Below are 22,686 nucleotides of genomic sequence, written 5' to 3'. Positions count from 1 at the left end.
AGTTGTTACTGGATAAGAAGCGATACTTGGATATTGATGCACTGGATGAATTTCACAATACTCCCCTTCACTATGCTGTCCTAGGCGAAGACCAAAGTTTTGTGCGTGCTCTTCTTTTGAATGGCTCCCACTTGGGAATCAGGAATAAGTTTGGAACACTTGCCATTACTAGAATACAAGCATCAGTTCTTGAAGAAGTTTTGAATGATTGTATCAAATACAAGAATAATGTTGCAGACCGTGATTTTGAAATTATTTTGCACTACAGTTTGTTAGCTCCTGCTGAGGCTTCCCAGCAACCCGAAACCGAATGTCTAAGATTCTTAAGTGGGTCAAAGAAACACAGGCGGCTGCTTCTGCATCCAATTATTGACACTTTCCTGTTCCTTAAATGGCAGAGAATAAGGCAATACTACTTTTTTAACATCTTGGCTTACACATTCTTTGTTATACTTCTTACTGCTTATATTCTTATATATCATGGTACTTACGTTGAACCCTTAGAAAATTCTGTTACTATGGCAGACAACAATTCATCCTTAAATGCCACAGATACAGAAGAAGGAAATGTGGGTAACTTCGTAGGAAAGTTCATTCTTCAAGCCTTAATTGCCCTTCTAGCTCTGTACATTGCAGTGAGAGAAGGAGTTCAGTTTTGTGTATCGTGGTGGCTGTACATTACACGTATAGAAAACTGGCTGGAAATCTCCATTGTTGTGTTAACAGTAGCCCTCCTTTTTATACCAATGACTCCTGGAGAACAGCAGTGTCTTTCTGCCTGGCTGATACTCTTCTCTTGGATTGAATTTATACTCATTCTTGGACGTCATCCTTACTTGGCTGTCTACGTAACTATGTTTACTACTGTTACTTACAACTTCTTGAAGTTCATTGTTATGTTTTCCTTCATGATAATTGCTTTCAGCATCAGCTTTTATCTCGTCTTTCAAATGAATGAAAGCTTTGAAACTTACCACCAAGCTCTTCTGAAAACCATTGCTATGACCACAGGAGAAATGGAGTACACCGAACTTCCCCTCTCACCATTTCCGGTATCGTCACACCTCCTGTTTGTTGTTTTTGTGTTCCTTATTGTCCTCGTCTTGATGAATCTACTCAATGGTCTAGCTGTCAGTGATATCCAGCAGATTCAACAGGAGGCAGAGATTGTGAGTTACAGCAGTCGGGTCGAGCTAATTTCTTACATTGAATCTGTTTTTCTTGCAAGTCCATTCCAAAGAATCCTTCCTGGCCCTATTACATGTTGTGATAATGGTGCTGAAAACTGTTATTTTGCAGCATGTCTTGATTCTCATAACCCAGCCATGAAGCTTTTGAACTGGATGGGTAGGAGAACACTTATGTTTCACTCTTGTCTTAGAGATCGCAGAATTACTGTGTATCCAAACCGTGGTGGGGAACGCTGGCATATTTGTGACTGCCACAAGTTTCACATTAAAGAGGCGCAGATAGAAGCTGCTAAAGATGTTGTCCTAGAAAAAGAGAGCTCTGCCACAAACCAACGCTTGTCTGGACTTGAAAATCGGCTTGATGAAGTTATGGCAGCAATAAGTTCCTTGACAGATAAAGTAGACAAACATGTTCTTTGTCCTTCCCCACAGTGACTGTCTTGTTCACACACACTTACTGAAGTTGAAACTTGATTTGAATTTGTGATCTCATTCAGTTTTAAATGTCATTGATTTTATAAATGCAATCTGAATGCAAATGAAAAGATTTTAATAACTGTAAATGACTCAAATATGTTTTGCCATCATTTTGTAGTTTCAATAACTACACCTAGTTTCTAATAAGTTTTTAAAATCATAAACTATATTTTGTGATAATGTAGATTAGTGAATGGTTGTTTAGTAAACCTATACTGAACTAAGTAGTTTAATGAAGTGTGCTTGCAAATATGAGTAACATGAAATTTATTTGCTAGAATTCAACGGTTCCTTGAATTTCAGCATTTGATTTTGTCCTTTTATCAGGGAAGGTGCTGAAAGTTTATTAGTATGATTTTTACTTAAAACTATTGCTATGGGTAAGCAGTCTTGTATATAATATTCTTACACAAACTTGATTTCTTTATTGCAATGAAACATATATTTATCTCTTGCTACAACTCTGTCATAACTTATATATTACAGTTAAGCTGTAATTATTTTGAATAGCTTAAGGTGTAGAAATATAACTTGCTGCCTAGTATAATACAACCAGTGTGCTGTAATACGCAGGAAACCAAATCTATTTTCTAACTAAGCAATTAGTGAAATGTTCAGGAGGACCTCATTTGGGAAAAGTGATACCAAAGTAATGTTTAGTGCCATTTGCATTACTCGAAGCAATATTAAACTGTCAAGGCACAGTGATTACATATTTTTACATATATATAGTGTATAAGAATTGCAATTTGCGGCATATGTACTGTGCCTGCTGTCACAACTAAATTTACCAATGAGACTGAGGTAAATTTAAAGTTTTATTCAAAATATATATTAAATAATTTTTCATTGGCATTTATGTAGAGAATTACTTTGCAGGCAATTATAATTTAATTTTACCAAGGTTTAATGTGGACTGTGTTCGTCAACGAGTGATATTATTATGGTATATTCAGTCCAGATTTTGAATGCTATTATAACAGCATTTTGGAATATACTGCTTAAAAGATATCCACTTAATGTTCTGATGTAATAAGGTTGTGAACTAATGTGGATTCTAAGTGCTCTTTACACTCATGACTGTTTATATACAGTAGTTGACCATTGATATGTACTTATTTTGCATTTAATTATAAGGTTACCAATTATGTTAAAGATAAGTGATATCTGATTGACAGAACTGTTCAAATTTATTTTGCAGAATTATGATTTTATACTGAATTGAGGAAAGCAAATATTGCTTTACTTGAAATTTCAATAAATAAAAACAGAGGCTGTGAGTTTGTGTACCCAAAAAGGATGTTTTTTTTTTTTGTATACTATAGTATAATATTTGTTAAAAAAATTATTTTGCACCACATAAGATTTTGAAATAAACTTGTAGGAACTGTAAAGAGGAGAAAATTACAGTTCTTGATTATTATTTGGTGAATACATTAGACGATTTTCTTGTGGGGGATGGGTGTTGAAGTGCATTTCATCTTAATTCCTTAACATTTCTATGCAAACATAACCATATTTCATGTAAAGTGGATCTCTAAAAGAGTAATTTATAACACCCAACATGTTTTTCATTGAATTTTGTTTTTTTCAAATACTAATTGTATTGCTGGCAGCTTAAGCTTACGTGTGTGTATGATCTTGTTCTTTGCACCTTTATTTTAGCTTGCCATAGTAGATGATGATTTGTCATGTAACAGGTGCATATTTTCAGCTAGGATTTTTGGAAATATGTTATTTTTATTAGTAAAATAAATTTTTGAATATACTTACCCGATAATCATGTAGCTGTCAACTCCGTTGCCCGACAGAATTCTATGGAGGGATACGCCAGCTATCACAATACTAGAAGGGGGTGTACTTACCAGCGCCACCTGTGGCCAGGTACTCAAGTACTTCTTGTTGACACCTCCTCAATTATTCCTCGGTCCACTGGTTCTCTCTGGGGAGGAAGGGAGGGTCGATTAAATCATGATTATCGGGTAAGTATATTCAAAAATTTATTTTACTAATAAAAATAACATTTTTCAATATTAAACTTACCCGATAATCATGTAGCTGATTCACACCCAGGGAGGTGGGTGAAAACCAGTGTACAAGATTAAAGGATAGCTAAGTATCCCATATTTCATATAACAGTTATCTCAAATAACAATGAAATAATAAGTACCTGGTAAGGAAGTCGAATAGAACCGTTACTCTGCCTCTTTATTTAAAGTTCGTCTTCCTTACTGAGCGCAGCGTTCCTCTTGGAGGCTGAATCAACCCAAAGGTGCCAAAGTACACGGGGTTGCAACCCCTACTAAAGGACCTCTACCAAACCTTTAACCCAGGCGCTTCTCAAGAATGAATAGACCACCCGCCAAATCAAAGGATGCGGAAGGCTTCTTAGCCTACCGTAACAACCATAAAAACAACAATAAAAGTATTCAAGAGAAAGGTTAAAAAAGGTTATGGGATTAAGGGAATGTAGTGGCTGAGCCCTCACCTACTACTGCACTCGCTGCTACGAATGGTCCCAGGGTGTAGCAGTTCTCGTAAAGAGACTGGACATCTTTCAGATAAAATGATGCAAACACTGACTTGCTCCTCCAATAGGTTGCATCCATTATGCTCTGCAGAGAACGGTTTTTATTAAAGGCCATCGAAGTAGCTACTGCTCTTACTTCGTGGGTCCTTACCTTCAGCAATGCAAGGTCTTCCTCCTTTAAGTGAGAATGTGCTTCTCTGATCAGAAGCCTTATATAATACGAAAGCCCATTCTTGGACATGGGTCTCGAAGGTTTCTTGATGGCACACCATAAAGCTTCTGACTGTCCTCGAATAGGTTTAGACCTCTTAAGATAATATTTGAGAGCTCTGACAGGGCAAAGAACTCTCTCTAGTTCGTTACCTACCATGTTGGAGAGGCTAGGTATTTCGAACGATCTAGGCCAAGGACGTGAAGGAAGCTCGTTCTTTGCTAGGAATCCAAGCTGAAAAGAACATGTTGCAGATTCGGTTGTGAAACCAATTTTCTTGCTGAAGGCATGAACCTCACTGACTCTCTTAGCTGTTGCAAGGCAAACGAGAAAAAGAGTCTTGAGGGTAAGGTCCTTGAAGGAAGCTGACTGGAGAGGTTCGAACCTAGATGACATAAGGAACCTTAAGACTACGTCTAGATTCCAGCCTGGAGTGGAAAGACGACGTTCTTTAGACGTCTCAAAAGACTTAAGAATGTCTTGAAGGTCCTTGTTGGAAGACAGGTCCAAACCTCTGTGGCGGAGAACTGAAGCCAACATACTCCTATATCCTTTAATCGTAGGTGCTGAAAGGGATCTCTCATTCCTAAGATGTAGAAGGAAGTCAGCTATTTGGGTCACAGAGGTATTGGTAGAGGATATTGAATTGGCTCTACACCAGCTTCGGAAGACCTCCCACTTAGACTGGTAGACTCTACGAGTGGAAACCCTTCTTGCTCTGGCAATCGCACTGGCTGCCTCCTTCGAAAAGCCTCTAGCTCTAGCGAATCTTTCGACAGTCTGAAGGCAGTCAGCCGAAGAGCGTGGAGGTTTGGGTGCAACCTGTCTACGTGAGGTTGACGTAGAAGGTCCACTCTTAGAGGTAGAGTCCTGGGGAAGTCGACTAGCCATTGAAGTACCTCTGTGAACCATTCTCTTGCAGGCCAAAGGGGAGCAACCAGCGTCAGCCGTGTCCCTTCGTGCGAGACGAATTTCTGCAGAACTTTGTTTATTATCTTGAACGGTGGGAATGCGTACAGGTCGAGATGGGACCAGTTCAGTAGAAAAGCATCCACATGAACTGCTGCAGGGTCTGGAACAGGGGAACAATACAGCGGAAGTCTCTTGGTTATGGAGGTGGCAAACAGATCTATGGTAGGTTGACCCCACAAGGTCCAAAGTCTGTTGCACACACTCTTGTGGAGGGTCCATTCCGTGGGAATGACCTGATTCCTTCTGCTTAGGCGATCTGCTGAGACGTTCATATCGCCCTGAATGAACCTCGTGACCAGAGTGAGGTTTAGACCTCTTGACCAAATGAGGAGGTCCCTTGCGATCTCGTATAGGCTCCTCGAATGGGTCCCTCCTTGCTTGGAGATGTAAGCCAAGGCTGTGGTATTGTCTGAGTTCACCTCCACCACTTTGCCTAGCAGGAGGGACTTGAAGTTCAACAGGGCTAGATGAACTGCTAGCAGCTCCTTGCAGTTGATGTGGAGTAATCCTTGTTCCTCGTTCCACGTTCCCGAGCATTCCCGTCCGTCCAAGGTTGCACCCCAGCCCGAGTCCGATGCATCTGAGAAGAGATGAAGATTGGGGGTCTGAATGGCCAACGATAGACCCTCCCTGAGAAGGAGGTTGTGCTTCCACCACAGGAGAGTGGTCTTCATCTCTTGGTTGATAGGGATAGAGACTGCTTCGAGAGTCGAACCCTTGTCCCAATGAGCTGCAAGATGGAATTGAAGAGGGCGGAGGTGGAGTCTCCCTAGCTCGACAAACAGGGCCAGTGATGAGAGGGTCCCTGTGAGACTCATCCACTGTCTCACTGAGCAACTGCTCCTCTTCAGCATGCTCATGATGCACTCTAGGGCCTGGCTTATCCTGTCGAGAAAGTTGAACATTTCAAATGCTCTAAACATTCCTTTCAGTAAGTGATCCAGGTCTGAGAAGGTCCAACAAACCTTAGAGCGCCTCATAGCAGTTCTCCGAGGCGAGTCTACCAGACTTGAGAAGTCAGCCTGGGCAGAGGCAGGTACTCCCAAGCCTGGTGCTTCCCCTGTGGCATACCAAACGCTCGCTTTCGAAGTGAGCTTCATTGGAGGGAACATGAAGGAAGTCTTGCCAAGGTGTTGCTTAGACTGCAGCCACTCCCCTAAGATCCTTAATGCCCTCTTAGAGGATCTAGCTAGGACTAGCTTAGTATAGGTGGACTTAGCTTGTTGTACGCCCAGCGAAAACTCAGATGGTGGAGAGCGGGGAATAGCAGAGACAAAGTGGTCTGGGTAAACCTCCCTAAGTAGAGCCAAGACCTTACGAAAATCAATAGACTGTGGAGAAAGCTTGGATTCATCCACATCTGATGAGGGATCCAGGTGTGCCTCCTCATCATCCGAAGCCTCATCACCAGAGTGTAGCGAAGAGATCGGACAAGAATGCTGAACTGCAGAGTCAGAACGAGAAGGAACAATATTAGTGGTTTCCTCTTCAAGTGTCTGTTGAGGGAAAACCTGAGGCTCAGACTGCAAAGGCTGAATAACAGACGAAGCAGAAGGAAGGCGCATGGGTGGAGGAGGCTGACTCCTAGCATGAGTGGTTGAACCCAAGGATAGCGCTTGCTGAGCGGTTGGAGGAAGCGGAGTAGCAAGTTCCTGTTCCTGTGGAATGAGCGGAGCATGATGAGGTTGAGGCTGCGCAGAACAAGGTAAATGTCTCGCAAGCTGAGGCTCCTGAGGCGCAAGGCCAAGGTGTAGTGGTGCCTGCCTGGTGGAGGGTTGAGCTCGCTGCAGCGAGAGCTGAGGAGACTGACTCATGGACGGGAGAGGTTGTTGTACCTCAACCGAGAGTTGCACCACTGGTGGAGCAGCAAGGGGAGGCGGAGGAAGAGAGGTATAATCCTCCTGATCCCATAGCAAAGGTTGCCTTAACGAAGGCGGAGGCTGAACACCACTGGGAACAGCAAACTCAGAATGTGGCTCAACATCGTACGCCTGGCAGGTGGTACTGCGATCAGGCGGAGCGAACGCAGGCGGAGCGAGAGCAGGCGGAGGGAGGGTAGGCGGAGGCGGAGGCGCAACACTCTCAGCCCGACACTCACGCATCAAGTCCGAAAGCTGTGCTTGCATGGACTGAAGAAGAGTCCACTTGGGATCGGCAGAAACGACAGCAGACTGAGGAAAAGCCTTAACAGTCGAGCTCTGTTGTGGCAGAACCTTACTCCTCTTGGGCGGAGTGCAGTCGACAGATGACTGAGGCGAGTCAGAGCTGAGCCAATGACTGCAACCTGGCTGAGCACTCGCGGACTGGACTCTGCGTTTAAGCGGTCTCGAGACCTGAGACCAACGTTTCTTCCCAGACAGTTGATCAGCGGACGAGATAAAGACGGGCTCAATCGTCTGCAGGTGGGAGTGACGGTCTTTGGAAGACACGCCCGCAACCACCGAGGATACTTCTGTGCGCCTAACAAGGCCTGCCGAACCCTTATGCCCTTCGACATTGCTTCTCCCCTGGGCTTGGGAGCTTGCAAGAGGTCCCGGACTGGGAGGACGACTGGCTCGCACAGAAATATCCTCACGCACCACACTGGCACTGACACTAGCACTTGGCACTGCACTGACACTAGCACTCGTCACAGCACTGGCACTAATTCCACCCACTGCACTCTTGACCTTAAGTTCCTTTACTTCGGCCATCAGAGACTTATGGTCACTTACCACTGACTCTACTTTATCGCCTAAGGCCTGAATAGCACGCAAAACAACAGACATATCAGGCGGAGGGCAAACAGTAGGTTCGGGGGTAGCCACTACAGGGGTAGGAAAAGGTAGGGGATCATGAGGTGAGGAAAACAGTGAAGAGTGAGAAGAACTCCTCCTAACTCTACCTCTCTCTAACTTAGTTGAATATTTCAAAAGACGGACAAATTCCAATTCCGAAAGTCCGGCGCATTCCTCACATCGATTTTCTAACTGACAGGGTCTGTCCCTACAGTCAGAACAAGCGGTGTGAGGATCTACCGAGGCCTTCGGAATACGCCTATTGCAAGACCTACATCGTCTATGGGAGGGAGCTTGCGAAATGTCAGACATCTTGAATCCAAAGAGTTAGCCAAAGGGGGTTCCAAAATCAAGCAAAAATTCGTTAACCGTTAATCAGGACTATATAAAAGCTATCTAGCTAATATAAGAAGGTTTCCAGTAAAGCGACAGCCGTTAATCTGAGAGAATACTTCACCAATTAGCCGTGAAAATACTCGAAGACCATAAGCGTATCCCAGAACGTCTTGCCGGAAGCACGACAGAGGAATAATTGAGGAGGTGTCAACAAGAAGTACTTGAGTACCTGGCCACAGGTGGCGCTGGTAAGTACACCCCCTTCTAGTATTGTGATAGCTGGCGTATCCCTCCATAGAATTCTGTCGGGCAACGGAGTTGACAGCTACATGATTATCGGGTAAGTTTAATATTGAAAATTGAAACTTGATATCTATGGAAACCTTAGATATGCAGTAACTGATCCAATGCAGTGTACCTGCAATTCGCGAGAAAACCTGTGATGCTTTACAATTTCTTTTGTAATTACGGTTATATATCTGCCAAGACTGATTCTCTTTCTTCCCTTGTAGATAAAGTAATGCTGGGCACTGCAAGATAACCACTATAGATTGACCTGGCTCAATCGGTGCTTACTTTTTTAAAATTCTTTAGTTAACGATGATGAAACCAAAGGGCTAGTGTAAATAAACCAAGAAAACTAGCTTCAATCAAGACTACTTTTAACCCAAAAGACAAAGGATACCTTGAAACTCTTATATTATAAAGCCATTTCCATTTTATCATGATATCTAGGACACATGTATTTTATTGCACAGGGATCTCCAAAGCTACTTGCTTCATTCCTGGCTTAGCCAGTATTTGATACCGTTTGTTGGATTATTTCCAATTCTCTAAGCTCCGGCATCCTAATTTCTTTACTATTTTGGTGTAAAGTTACCTCTGATACTGTTCACTTTCTTCTTATTTGTTATGTTAAATCTTGCATTGCACACACAGGCTTCTAATCAAAAGTACATGAAAATCAAAAACCAAATATTAGACCTAAAAAATATTGCCTTAGTTTTTGTGGTAATATATATATAATATATTCAAAGGTGAAAGAAAGCTGTTTTAAAATTCCATGGCAATTATTATTTCATCAATTTAACATATAATTCAGTAACAAATATTGAGGCATCTTGTGATTTCTTCAAATAGAAATATAGATATTCTTAAAACTTATCCAAAGATCTCTTGATATAAAAAAATTCAAGCAAGTGAAAAAGATGCATCACGGTTGTCTTCAATAACAATGACCTCATGAGGGTAGGTGTCTATTTGTACGTAAAGGTACCGGAATTCCCATCCAGATGATGTCTGAAAATAGAAATGTCAAAATCTTGAGATTATGTAATTAAATAATGTTATACTCGCAATATAAATTTGTCAAATTAAGTTTAACATAAAGCTATGAAAATTTGAATTTGCCATAAAGTTTGTAATATATATTATTTTTATATTGTAATACTTTTTTGCTCACTCGTCAGCCATACAAACTGTTGTTTTATTCAATTGCTGGTAAATGACTTTCTCTGGCTTTTATGGTGCATGTTACTTTGATAGTCAATTAGGTTTTTTGGCTTTAAGCTCATTCCCACTCAATTTATGATGATAGCTTGCGTGGCTAAAGTATTTCCATGTATTTATAATACTGTATAGCCAAATGATGGCTCTATTATTGATAGTCAATAAACTATTGTTTGATTGGTAACTTTCAATAGTTAACTAACATAAAACCATTTACCAAGAGGCATTTGATCTAAAAGTAGACAAAATTGTTATAAATACATAGAAATTCCTCAGTTATGCTTGCGAGGGATTGGACATTTTGTTTTATAAATCTTGTGACTATCAACAAGAAAGAAGATATAAGTAGATATCCATCCATAAATTTTTATTTTGTAGTTTGTTCCTACGCATGTACAAACAGTCGTCCTTTAGGAAGGAAATATGTTTTCAGAGCGCTGGAATTCATTTAATTTTTTTGACGAGCAGTTAAACAATTGGGAAGGCAAGGTGCCTTCCCTTTACCTGTCTAATAAAGTCTGGGGACCTATGTTTTCAGTCACATCGAGTACCGATGAACCTGTGATCGAACTTTCATTTTCTTTTTAGCAAGTGAATGCCGACTTTGTGAAGCAAACACACACACTCTTCCTAGGGACGTGATTGTTTGCAATTGTCCCGTCTGCCCATAGCATAGGTCGTGCCTTTGCTACGTCAAACATATTCTTTGAGGGGGAGGAAGAGATTGGTTTTTCCTGGCTATTGGCTATGCCTGCTATCAACACTATTCCCTTGGCTAAGAGCAAGGAGCACTCAGACCTGCATCAATGTGCTTTCAGGTTTGGCTGAGCAGTGAACATTTAGTTCTGTATAATTTTCAAACACCTCTGCTTGGAGTTCCAAGACAAAGAGGTTCTCTTATGCTTCTGATGTTGTTTTTGTTTGTATTCTTTGTTAGGAGCAGAAGGGGAGAGCCCCTATTTAACAATAATTACTTTTCTCTCAGCCAGAACAAAGTGTTCTTCAATATGTTCTACCTGTAAGCACTTGTGTATTATGCTTGACAAGTGCCTCAATGCTCTCTCACAGAACAACATATAGCAACTGATATGATCAGGTTACCTCGCTTAAGGCTCATAATCTGAAAAATTAAAACCCTGGAATCAGAATTGGGAACTTGGAGTTTTTATTGGCTACGACAAACTTAGGTTGAGAGAGAGCTATACCCACCCCGAAAAAAATACTATGACTTTCACTGACCCGTTTGTAGGTTACATATTTTGACATCGTTCTAGGATGGAGGTGGCCGGGCCTGCTGCTCAAAGCTTTGCCAATGGGTATTATCATCTCTTGAGGTTTTTTACCATTGATCGCCGACTTTTCGTTGTACTTCCTCAATGAGAGTGGACAATTTAGTGGTGAAGGTAATCCATCGCTCAGCCTTGCCACGTACTCAGATGAAAGGGAGTGAGATATTATAATAATACCTGTAGTCTTTGGAGGAATTATCATGGATGAGCATGGAAATTTCCTCCAAAGAGTAACAATATATCTTATTCCCTTTCATCTGAAGACATGGCAAGGCTGAGCGATGGATTACCTTCACCGCTAAATTGTGCACTCTCTCATTGTGGAAGTACAACGAAAAGTCGGCGATCAAGGGTAAAAAACCTTGAGATGAATGCCCATTTAGCTTGCTTTATAAACTTATATAATTTTACATGCATCCTGACATCTCTTGGCAGGTCTCTCCAAAAGGAACTGCTGGAAAACACCTCCACGTGTGAAGCCGAAAGGATCCCAATAATGTAGGAGAAAAACCTGGCATGAGGTTGGCAATAAAAGGATGCAACTTTCCGAGTCTCCACCAGCAAAAGTATGAGGTTTGTAGGAACTAACTATGTCATGTTGTGGATTGGTGTTGTTGGAACACTTATTTAAGACCACCTTATCAGTCAGACGCTGGGAAAAATATTCATACCAATAGGCTGTAAGCCTTCCTTGAATGCTGCTAGATCTGAAACTGGAGAGCAGTTCACTAATTTTACTTTATGGTTTAGGGACGTCGCCTGAAGATCCACTGTCGGATGTCGGAGCCATGGCATCAGGATCAGTTGCATCCGAGTAAGTAAAAATCCTTCCAAACCATTCATATCTCTTCCCTCTCAACTTGTAGGCACAATGTTCATTCATTTGGCCTAGAATGAAGCGAGCTGTTGAGCTCCTCCCGCACACATATCTGCCAGATAGCATTTGGTGTGGTGTTCACTGACATTGAATGAACTGAGAGAAGGAAAAAGTGCTGAAGAGCCAGGAACCCCACTCTTTTGTTTTGCTTTTCTTTTGAACCACAGCGCCAACACCAAATACTTGCAGAGGTGAGCTTTCACCCCCTCTTTGGTTGTGCAATTCCCGAAGGAGGATTTGACAACGAGCATCCTTTCAAGAGGTTTACTCTTCTTAACCACAACCATCCAGTGAGAGGGATAGTCAAGGTGTTTTTGGACCAATGTTGCTTTCAGCTGAAGCGACGACAGGTGGGCTCAACGAAAGAACAGTACAACTGAATTCTTCCTGGAATAGATAACCTTCACTCTTATGTGGATACAGAATTCTTTTGATACATGATGGGCAAAATGAACCAAGTCGTCTTGATGGAAGGAAGGATGATGTCCGAATCGAAACAATCACCAGTCTACATAACAAATTATTAACTTTCTTCCCCATGGAACCACCACCTCCTCCACTTTGTATGCACCCTGCCCCCCCCCTTGCCTCTCTACTTTGCTGGGCTTGGTGAGACAAGCTGCTGGTTCTAAGTCTTTTAGAGGATCGAGACCTGAAGGCGGGCGCTCTCCTCTGAGGCAGGTTTACGAGGCTGTAGCGGTTGCAAAATTGACATTGCAGGTAGGCCTGCGGTTGTCAGAAGGACACAGATCCATATCTCCCCAAGGCTGCCTCTCCTATGCTGCAGAGAAGAGTGAAGATTTAGTCCTTGGCAGCCTGTTGTGGACATCTCGCTGCTAGTTGGCTGCCTGATGCATTAGAAACTCTACTGCTCTTACCCCAAAACAATATCATTCAGGCCTTGTTTCTTGTTGGCATCTGACAAGTCTTCAATGACTGTTCCTGACCTTTGATCAATATATGAAGCCTCTACCACTGAAAAGGAGACGGATCCTAATGTAGATGTCGCCAATGCTCAATCAGGGTCGAAACTGTAGTGATCCAAGGGAGACGGGGAGAATCCTGTAATATTTCTTCAGACTGGAAAAAGGCACAGAAATTACGGGGAGAACATAACTGCTCTCAAGGATTTCCTCTCCCCATTTCTTGAGAAACCTTATCTAGATTTCCTTGGCGAAGAGGAGTATAATAAGGCCTCTGCCCTTAGGCGGAGATGACAGAGCTTCCATCCAATCCGTTAATCCTGCGGATTGTTCCGGGTCGTAGACAAGATCATCACTTTCGGTCAATGTCCTAGTTGCCTTATCAATCACAATATCCCTTGCCAGCACTACAACAGACAACTGAGAAGCAGACGGAAGGGAGGGAATAAAAAGCCCTTAACGCTGAAAAAAGGATTTGCTTGAGCATTTTAGGATCTGTGGGCTCAGAAGATTGTGATAATTTTCTCATTGCTCTCCTTATGTCAGTAAGCATCTGCTTCCTGACATGAGGCGACTTGTAGGACACTCGCAATACTTTGAGACATCCTTAGATTGTTCCGAACGTTCATTCCCTTCATCCTTGCCGGTCCTCTTGAGTAGTAGAAAGCGTCTCTCCCTCTCTCTCCTTTAAGAGTGGGCCTTAACGGGCATCTTTTCTAGGAGTTAGTAATCTGGACTATTCTTATTACGCCTGCTGGAGTGCAAGTTGATTTGGGCTGCTGCTCCACATACTTCAAACTCCAGATCGGTCTGGATGATTGGGGTTTCTGGTGCTGGGGACACTATTGGAGGTCATTAGGATTTTAAGATCCGACTGCTATGAATTATTTCCTTTAGGAGGAGTTTTAAATAGCTAGATGATGAATGCCCACAGCCATATGACACACGCACAGCGCTTTGTGAACGAGATTTAAAATATCTTTCCATTTCAAGAATATTAGAATGTCAGGATATGTGAAGTGCAGCTAAAGTCATACAGAAAATGCTTTAACATGTTCAGAATTAAGGCTTAGAGCGCTCTTTTCAAGACAGCCTTTGAAGATTTGGATGTTTGTGCAGAGCACTTATGGGAAGTGTGTCTTGATGATGTTGAATCCATTATCCAACGAAGAGTTGGGATTAGGTGCGCAGTAGTGAGGCTCCACATAGTGTGATGCCCCTAAGAGTCTTTCTTAACTCTATGGGGTTTGTCTGGATGAGGTGCGTCCACAGAAGATAGTCGTCCTTTGTTATTGCAAGTGGAGGAGACGAGTATGACCAACTACGATCCCTCTTTGAATAGGAGCGATATCACTAGCAGAGTAGGAGAAACAACCTTGCGAACAAACTCTGAAGGAGAAGACTTCCTTGGAAACACAAGTACCTTGACTGACAGAGCCTGCTGCAGCCCACACCCAACGTATCTAATTTGTGAAACAAAAGAAGGCTCAATGAGGAGAAGGCCCCACCGTTTCTCTACAGGTAACTTAGCCCTTGCTCAAAAGTTAAAATGCCACCACCATTGCGCTCAAATGGTCACGAGTAGAGTTGGAATATACGGGGCAAAGAAAAAGTCACGCTTTCTTCAATTCCAAGCTTTTTATTTCGAGAATTGCTCAAGACCAAAGAAACCGTTTTAGATCTTCTTTTGCCTCCCAAACATCCGCTGGGAGTCCATTCCAAACACTTGTCTCAAGCTTAGGTTCGTATGCCCTCTGCATGAAGGGCATGTCCGATGAGGATCGGTCCACATTCATGAAAGTACCGCAGATCTTCAGCAACATTTCCGGGCGTTTCTGCACTTCAGCAGGCATCTCCAAAAACAAATAATTTTCACAAAAAGTTAAATACGTTTGAATACTTTCCAATTCTTGCTTTTTTCTTTTTTTGGTTTAAATTCTCAGTCGGAAAGATCGTCCATTCCCACTGACGATTTATCTAAGAGAGCCAGCAATCTCTTTGCTACCGACAAGTTGTTAAGTTTTTAGCTGGTATACCCAGCTTCTCTTATCATTCTCCTGTAAAAAGGATGATCGTATTAGTAGGAACAAATTCATTTGTATCCCACAGAGTAAAGTAACCAGGCATAGCAACCTCTCGCACAAACAAAATTTTTATGACAAATTTTATAATTTGTATTTTTTCCTAATGATACAAACCTTTTTACCTTAGGGGTGACTCACCCATTAGAAGGGTGGACATGCCTGCCAATCTGGCTTTTGGCTTTACCGGGGAACTCCTCATCCGAGTATATTTGTACCCAAAATAAGGAGTCCCTGCACCTCGCTAAAAGCTTACTATGCAAGGTGTGTGTTGAGATGTTTAGAAGTGTGACTGGCCAGGTAAAGTATTCGTCTTTTAGTAGGTAAAACTGTTGTAACCAAGACTTTCCCAATACCACCATGCCAGGGTATGGGAGCACAACAGTATTAGTTTACTAGGTACACAATGGAGCATGGCTTACCTGCATTGGTTTGAGGTCAGCTTATGCAGAGATCCCAGGATACTGCTTTCCCCAAGAGAGGGGAAGGATGAAGAAAAGAATAAGAGCCAGTCAAATCTTTTCATTCACATAGACTAAAACCGGTTAACAGTGCCCTTAACCTTCTGCTGCTATCCAATAAGAAGCTTGAGGTCCAGCTGTTGTGCAGCCACCACAGGACCAATGGAGAACGTATACAGCCTCCTGTGTAAGTGGGCTGTGAACGTGTTCTGACGTTTCCACACCCAAGCCTTGAAGCACCCACGTCTCTTGAATGCCACGGACGTAGCTACGCCCCTGACATCATGATGAGGGGGATTAAGTTTAAGACCTTGCGAATCCAGGCCGAGATGGTGTTCTTCGTGACACTCCTCTTATTCCTCCTCCCTGTGGTGACAAAAGGTGCTGGCACACAGGGACGGGCTGCGGCCGTTGTCTTGAGGTACAGCCTCAAACTCCTCACTGGGCAGCGTAAGAGATGATCAGGGTCACTTGTTACAGAACAGAGACTCGAAATAAAGTACTCGTTGAATCGGGGATCGGTCACCCCTGGATTTAGGGTATTGGCAATAAACTCAGAGATGAAGCTGAACGTTACCTCTACCCCTCCCCTTGAATGGGCGATGTCGTATGAGAGAGAGACCATGAAGTTGACTGACTCGTTTGGCCGAAGCCAAAGCTAGTAGGAACACAGTCTTCCAAGTGAGGTGGCGATCTGTTGCCTGGCGTAATGATTCATACGGAGTTCTTTAGAGACCTGAGAACTCGAACCATGTTCCATGGGGTAGGTCTCACTTCAGACTGAGGACAGATAAGTTCGTAACTCTGTATGAGTAAAGAAAGTTCTAGCGATGAAGAAATGTCCATTCCGTTCAGTCTAAGGCTCAAGGCTGAGCAATAGCCTTTTACCGCCGAGACTGAAAGCCACATTTTTTCACACAAATCCACGAGGATCTCCACTATTGCTGGAATAGTAGCATCGAGAGGATCGAGACCCCTTCCACGATACCAACCGCAGAAGACCTTCCACTTTGCCTAGTAGACTGCTGCTGATGATTTCTGCAGGTATTAGACATCCTGCTTGCAACTTGTTGCAAAAATCCTCTCTGAGTGAAGAGTGCTGTATAGTCTCCAGATGTGAAGTCATAGCAAAGCTACTATGGCTTTTGTGGAAGATTGGCATGTGGTTGTTTGAGTAGATCGTGTCGTGGGGGGAGTTCTCTTGGAGACTCCGTCACGAGTTCCATAAGGTCCTGAAACCATTCCGTGTGATGCCATAGCGGAGCTATGAGGGTCATTGAGAGGTTGCCCGATGTTCTGGCTTTGTTGAGTCCTCATCAGACAGAATGGGGAAAGGTGTAAACGTCAACGTTGTCCCACTGTTGTTGGAATGCATCTTGCCAGAGAGCCTTGGGGTCTGGGACTAGTAAAACGGGAGCCTGAAATTCAGGGCCGTTGTGAAGAGGTCAACAGTCGGAGAACTCCACAAAGTGACTTTGTTATTATAATCATTATTGTTATTAATTGCTAGGCTAACCCTAGTTGGAAAAGCAGGATGCTATAAGCCCAGGTGCCCCATCAGGGAAAATAGCCCGGTAAGGAAAGGAAATAAGGGAAAATAAAATATTTGGTACTGGATGATCCAAAGACCACTCGATACTCACCGAGATACTCTGCTCAGGTTGTGGAGCGTATCGAGTGAATCTCGGCCCATCTCAGAGTCTCTATTGCTAGATGAGATAGGCGCTGCGAAAAAGTACCTCCTTGCTTGTTGATGTAAGCCCTGAGTGGCCTGCCAAGAACTGGTGGAACTGTTGAAGGGCCAGAAAGACAGCCTTCATCTCTTGAGAGACTTTTATGTGGAGGTACTCTTCTGACTGTCCAGATTCTTGAGGTCATGTGCACCACCCCCCCTGTTTTTTTTGAAGTGTCTGAGAACAGCACCAAATCTGGGGGTAGACGAGAAGGTCCCCTTTTGTAGATTCTCGTTTCATACTAACCATTCAAGATCCGGCTGTTTGTGGAGAGATTGGTGTCTATTATAAGTATACCAGTCTCTGCGCAGGAAGAAGGGAAGACTTCTCGAGATTTACCATGACCCCGAGATGTTGACAAAGCCTCAGAAGTTTGTCTTGGTGTTGAAGAAGGGTTTACACCGAGTCTGCTAGGACTGTGTGCCCAAGATGACACTAGGGTAAAACACTCTGGTGAAAATTTGAGGTGCCATGGAAAGACTGAAGCACAGCACCTTGAACTGGTATTTCTTCCTGTTGTCTAGTTGAATCTCAAGTACTTCCTTGAAGACGGATGGACTGGGATCTGGAAGTATACGTCCTTTAAGTCCAGTGTACACATGAAGTCCAGAGGTCTTACTGCTAGTCTGACCGTGTCTGCCGTCTCCATGCTGAACGGAGTTTGACAAACTTGTTCCGAGCTGAGAGGTCGATGACTGGTCTCCAGCCTCCAGACGGCTTTTTTACAAGAATGAGTCAACTGAAAAAGCCTGGAGACTGGCCGAAGACGGAGAGCGCCCTTCTTCAACAGGATCTGGATTTCTGCCCAGAGGGCTTTGCTTGATCAGGGAAGGGAGCACACGATATCCTGAACGAATCACTGACATTGTGTTCAGGGTTCGGCCTCAAGTTGCTTCCACCTGTCCCAGCAACTTTGTAGGCATCCCCCTACTAGTGGACAAGCGGGGACCTTTCCTAGACACCACTGTCTTCGCTGCTGTCTTATTTGTCGAGGTCTTGGCTGGACTGGACTCCTGAGAAGCCGTTGGTTTATAAGGTTTTGATGACAAAGCCCTGGAGGAGAGTCCTGGTGAGACTTCCTCCATCTCTCAGCAGCATGCATGTTCCACGTCCTTTGGCTCGAACAGAGAGAGATTCCTGAGATTGGCGATCTCAGCATTAGGGACCTGCTGATGGAATCTCTCAGACACAGCATTTCGACGTTTCAGGATGATGTTCGCCCATAAATTCGAGACTTGATGGTGCAAGTGCATGAGAGAAGGAAACTCTCCATCGCTTTCCTGGTGCGTTCCTAGGAAAAATCCTCTGTTTGAACCAGGATTCCCAGGGTCCCCCAACCATAGATCAAGCCATGAAGTAGCCCTGCATGGCGTACTTCGTGACCTCCTCCTGGTTGAGGATCTCTGATGACGAGATCGATACCTGACGGCTGGAGGGCCTCTCTAGACTCCCTTGGTGACTTCCAGAGAGTGAAGGAGAGGAAGAGCTGTACGAGGCTTGTCCAAGATTTCGAAATATCTCCTCTTGGGAGAAGCTTGGCAGAAGAGCCGGAGTGATGGAGGAGGAGAGCTCTGAGAGCTGTTGGGCAATCTTAGCCCGGACATCCTTTAACCCTTGAGACAAGGCCAAGACTACTTAGAGGGCTTCTGAGTGCCCAACACCGGCTAAAACTGTGTCTTTGCCCTATTAGTCGGGACTTGCCAGAATGCATGTTCCGTCTCTTTTTGCTCCCCCTCCGAAGTGGGATTGCATCAAAGTGTCCTTCTCCCTGGAGAGCTCCGCTCAGGGTGGGTTGCGGGCATCACTGGACCTGGTGGTTCCTGCAGGCCTGGAGGTCCTTGAAGAGGACTTAGGAAGAGTCTTCGAGTCCTTCAATTCCTTCTGAAAAAGGAGGCAAGACCCAAGCATCGAAGGCTGGTTGAGATTGTCCCTCCTGACTTCCATCGGTGGTGGAGAACTCTCCGTGGGAGGGGAAACTTCCTCCGAAAGTGGAAGGGAGGAAGTACGTACCTCAAGCGACTCCCTCGGCAGAGGTAGGAGTGTCTAGCAAGAGAGACAGGAAGGACAGGCTTTGAAGGGCCTAACAGGAGTCAGTTTCACCCTAGGGGATGTAACCACATCTGAGACTCCTCTTTTCCTCTTCAAGGTAAAAGAAGCCAAGATTCCTCGCAGTAGGTCTGCTGGTGCCATTGGATGGGAGGTCTCTGAAGAGCGGCGAGATGACATGGCAGGCCCGAAGGGTTGCACCACTGCTCTGACCATGGCACTAAACTAAGGCTGTTTAAACTGATGCACTGTCAGAAAGATCCCCTGAAGGCGGAAAACCAAAAGTTCCCTGCGAGGAGTCTCTATCAATGTTTGCAGTGGTTTGTCCGGCTTCCAAGATGGAATCTTCGGGATCCTGAACTCTATGGAAGCCTTCTTTCCCTTTCCCCGGCGGCGTGCTGTAATGCATTTGCGGTGAGGGGAATGGGGCGACGGTATCTGTCAAAATCTTCGTGTTCCTTTTCCCTTTAAGATCATGAAGCTGGGGGAACCTGCTCTAGGGCTTGGCACAAGTGCGCAGGAGAAGGCAGCTTTGGCGAGCGCTGCCAAGCCAAAGAGCGCTTGCATGCAGGAGAGTGATGGCGCAGGGGGAAGCTGGCGCTTAGGAGAGCGTTGACGAGCTGGCAAACGCTGATCTCTGGAGCAGCGAGAATACGCTGGAGAGCCCCAGAGAGTGCCGGAGATTGGGAGATCACTGGCTCATTGGAAGGCACTGAAGAGCAGGCATTTGTTGATGTACCGGAGTGCTGAAGCGCTGGAGAGTGAAGACACTCTGGGAAGTATGGGAGTGCTGGAGGGCGCTGGAGAGCGCTGGAGAGCATTGGCGCGTAGAAGAACGCTTAGGAGGTGCATCACGAGCAGGCAGACGAGAAACAGGCGACAGGAACGGAGAAGGCAGGTCGGCAAGAAGGGTCTGGAACAGGGGATATGCCCTTTGGAAGGGAGAGCATCCTCCGACGGGGATCGCGAATGATCCACAGAAGAGTCCGAGGACTAGCGGCAGAGTCCTCAGGAGAGAAGGGTTCAGGAACGAGCGAAGGTCAGGGCCGGAAGACGACTGAAGCGGAGGCTCCTCTGCGAAGACGAGGCTGAAGAGCCGAAGAGGTGCCTTTTCACCACCTCTAATGCGAAGCGGAGGGCAAGCTCTGCGAGATCAGAGATGCCCTCTAGGGGCCTGGGGATTGTCAAGCTGACCTTTAGAAGCAGCAGTCCTCCACAGAGGAGTCTCTATGAGTGAACTCTCCTCCGAGGAGAAACACTTGCAGGAGAGACAGACGAAGGACTTAGTTTCCCCCTCGAAGGCTGATCACGAAAGGGGGAAACACAATCTGAAGGTGCAGGGGCATCGGCAGCAGGAGCAGAAGACGCCTCAGACACCACAATGTCGATGCACAACAAAGGATCCAACTTTGAAGTCGACGAAGGCTGCACACTAACACCACGAATAATGAATTGCAGCAAGAAGTCTTGGAGGACGGACCCAGAAGCCCCAAGGACAACCACACCTGTAAAAAAGGAGACATAGACCCTCACCCGGGGGGGGTTGGCCTTAAATAAAAGGGTCTACGCTACTATTTGATGGTCTCTCGTAAGTAACCGAACGAGCAGGAGCTTCAGAGGAAGATCAGGAAGCGGAAGAAGAGGACTCAGATTTTTTTCAGTTTCGAAGAAACATTCGAAGGAGAAATATCCGCTTTGACACACCACTCGCGACACTCACTAAACTTGTTATCAGTATCACACTGTTGACCTCTGCAGACGGGACAAAGGGTGTGGCGATCAGTGTCAACAGCTGATATGAAGGTTCATCAGAGCTGGCCTTCAAGTCCAGAGGGTACATGGTCGGCAGAAGTCAACACACACACACACACACTAATAAAGAAAAAACACAAAACAAAATCAATTAATGGCAGTCCAAAATAACTTGGTGATGATGATGAGCGGCAACGAATGTTTACCATCCGAGTCAAAAGCAAAAGTGGGCTAAATCACAGGTGTGCGAGTGGGAGCGGTAGCAAGCTAACCCCTACCACGCTAACTAGCGGAATGGCTAACCCTCGCTAAAATTTAATGGCTCGTCCTTTCAGCTTCGCTAAAAGTAATAACCCTAATAAATAGAGTGTATGTTTGTATTCCAGTTCCAGAACAAATTTTTTTGAGGGGTTAATACTTCGCCAAAGTGTAACTGCCATCTTTGATGTACAAGACCTTAAAAATTAAAGTAAACTTTCTCTTCCTCTCTCCCCCTAACAACTGTGGTTTTGTTGTATATTGGTTATTGGAAATTATAGTTTTATATATTCTTACAATTTTTTGAGTAGAATAACAAAAAAAAAACATTTAACCTTAATCCAATATATCATTAGTGTTCAAGAGTAGAGAGCACTTATTCATAAATAATGAACATTGCATACAAAGGAAAAAAAATAAGAACTAACCTCTCTAGCATCAAGGTGGGCTGTTGCTGTTCTCCTCTGTCCTTTTAGATGAAATTTAATTCTTAAACCTTTGGTGCCTTCAATTTCATAAGTCATATGGCTGAAAAAACAAGGTTTCATTAAAATGAATGATTTCAATGTTTACATATAAGTTTTCTTTACTATCTTCAACAAGTGCCAATATGCATAACCCTTAATAAGAAGAAGCTGTTCCATGCACCCAAACACACTTGGCTGCCTGCAAAAGTGGGATTGCCATTATAAACTTTGATAGGAATTTAAATTATTAATCATATGTTCATTTCAATTACAGTAATATTTCCTTATATCGTTGCTGCCTACTTCACTCACCTGATACTGTACACAAATTAAAGTTAAGACAAAAATACTTCGGAACCTTTTAGAGCAGATGTGAATACACAATGTATTTTGAAAATCAATAATCAAAATTGTACAAAATTGGCTTGTACAAAACACATCAATAAATAAAACAAGAGCAAAGTGTGTCTGAATGTAACCCCCCCCCCCCCAGCCCCATGAACGACTAACATAGATTGAAATAAAATATATTTAAATTTGGTTACAAAACCCTTTTTTTGCAACTGAAAACAACTGAAGGTCAAACACACTTAAACATTCTCAGCAAATTGTTAGCTTTCATTGTCATGACATCCAAAATTCTATTAAGGGACACATCCTTTGCTTAATTTCTATAATTAGTAAGTGTGAAAAGGGCAAAGTAACTTCATTTTGCACAACTACCACCAGTAAATTAAAATAATTGGACATACAGTATTTCAAATATTTTAGGATTAGTCAACATTTTTACAACATAG

At 43.7% G+C, this 22,686-nt stretch overlaps 2 protein-coding genes across 3 annotated transcripts in view; both read left to right on the top strand.

Moving 5' to 3' along the window:
* Positions 1-2,940, top strand: part of LOC137615159 (transient receptor potential channel pyrexia-like) — a 495,727-nt gene extending 492,787 nt beyond the window's left edge. Inside the window, 1 exon segment of the mRNA XM_068344796.1 lies at positions 1-2,940. This exon segment is cut by the window's left edge and continues 847 nt beyond it. Coding sequence (XP_068200897.1) covers positions 1-1,625 — 1,625 coding nt within the window. The 3' untranslated portion in view covers positions 1,626-2,940.
* LOC137615157 (phospholipid-transporting ATPase ABCA3-like) overlaps positions 1-22,686 on the top strand; it is a 503,547-nt gene that overhangs the window by 140,824 nt on the left and 340,037 nt on the right. The window lies entirely within an intron of this gene.

The sequence above is a fragment of the Palaemon carinicauda genome, chromosome 21 (assembly GCF_036898095.1).
Source record: "Palaemon carinicauda isolate YSFRI2023 chromosome 21, ASM3689809v2, whole genome shotgun sequence".
NCBI classification, from domain to species: Eukaryota; Metazoa; Arthropoda; class Malacostraca; order Decapoda; family Palaemonidae; genus Palaemon; species Palaemon carinicauda.
Note: the sequence above shows the minus strand (reverse complement) of the source record. Positions and strands in the feature narration are given on the sequence as shown.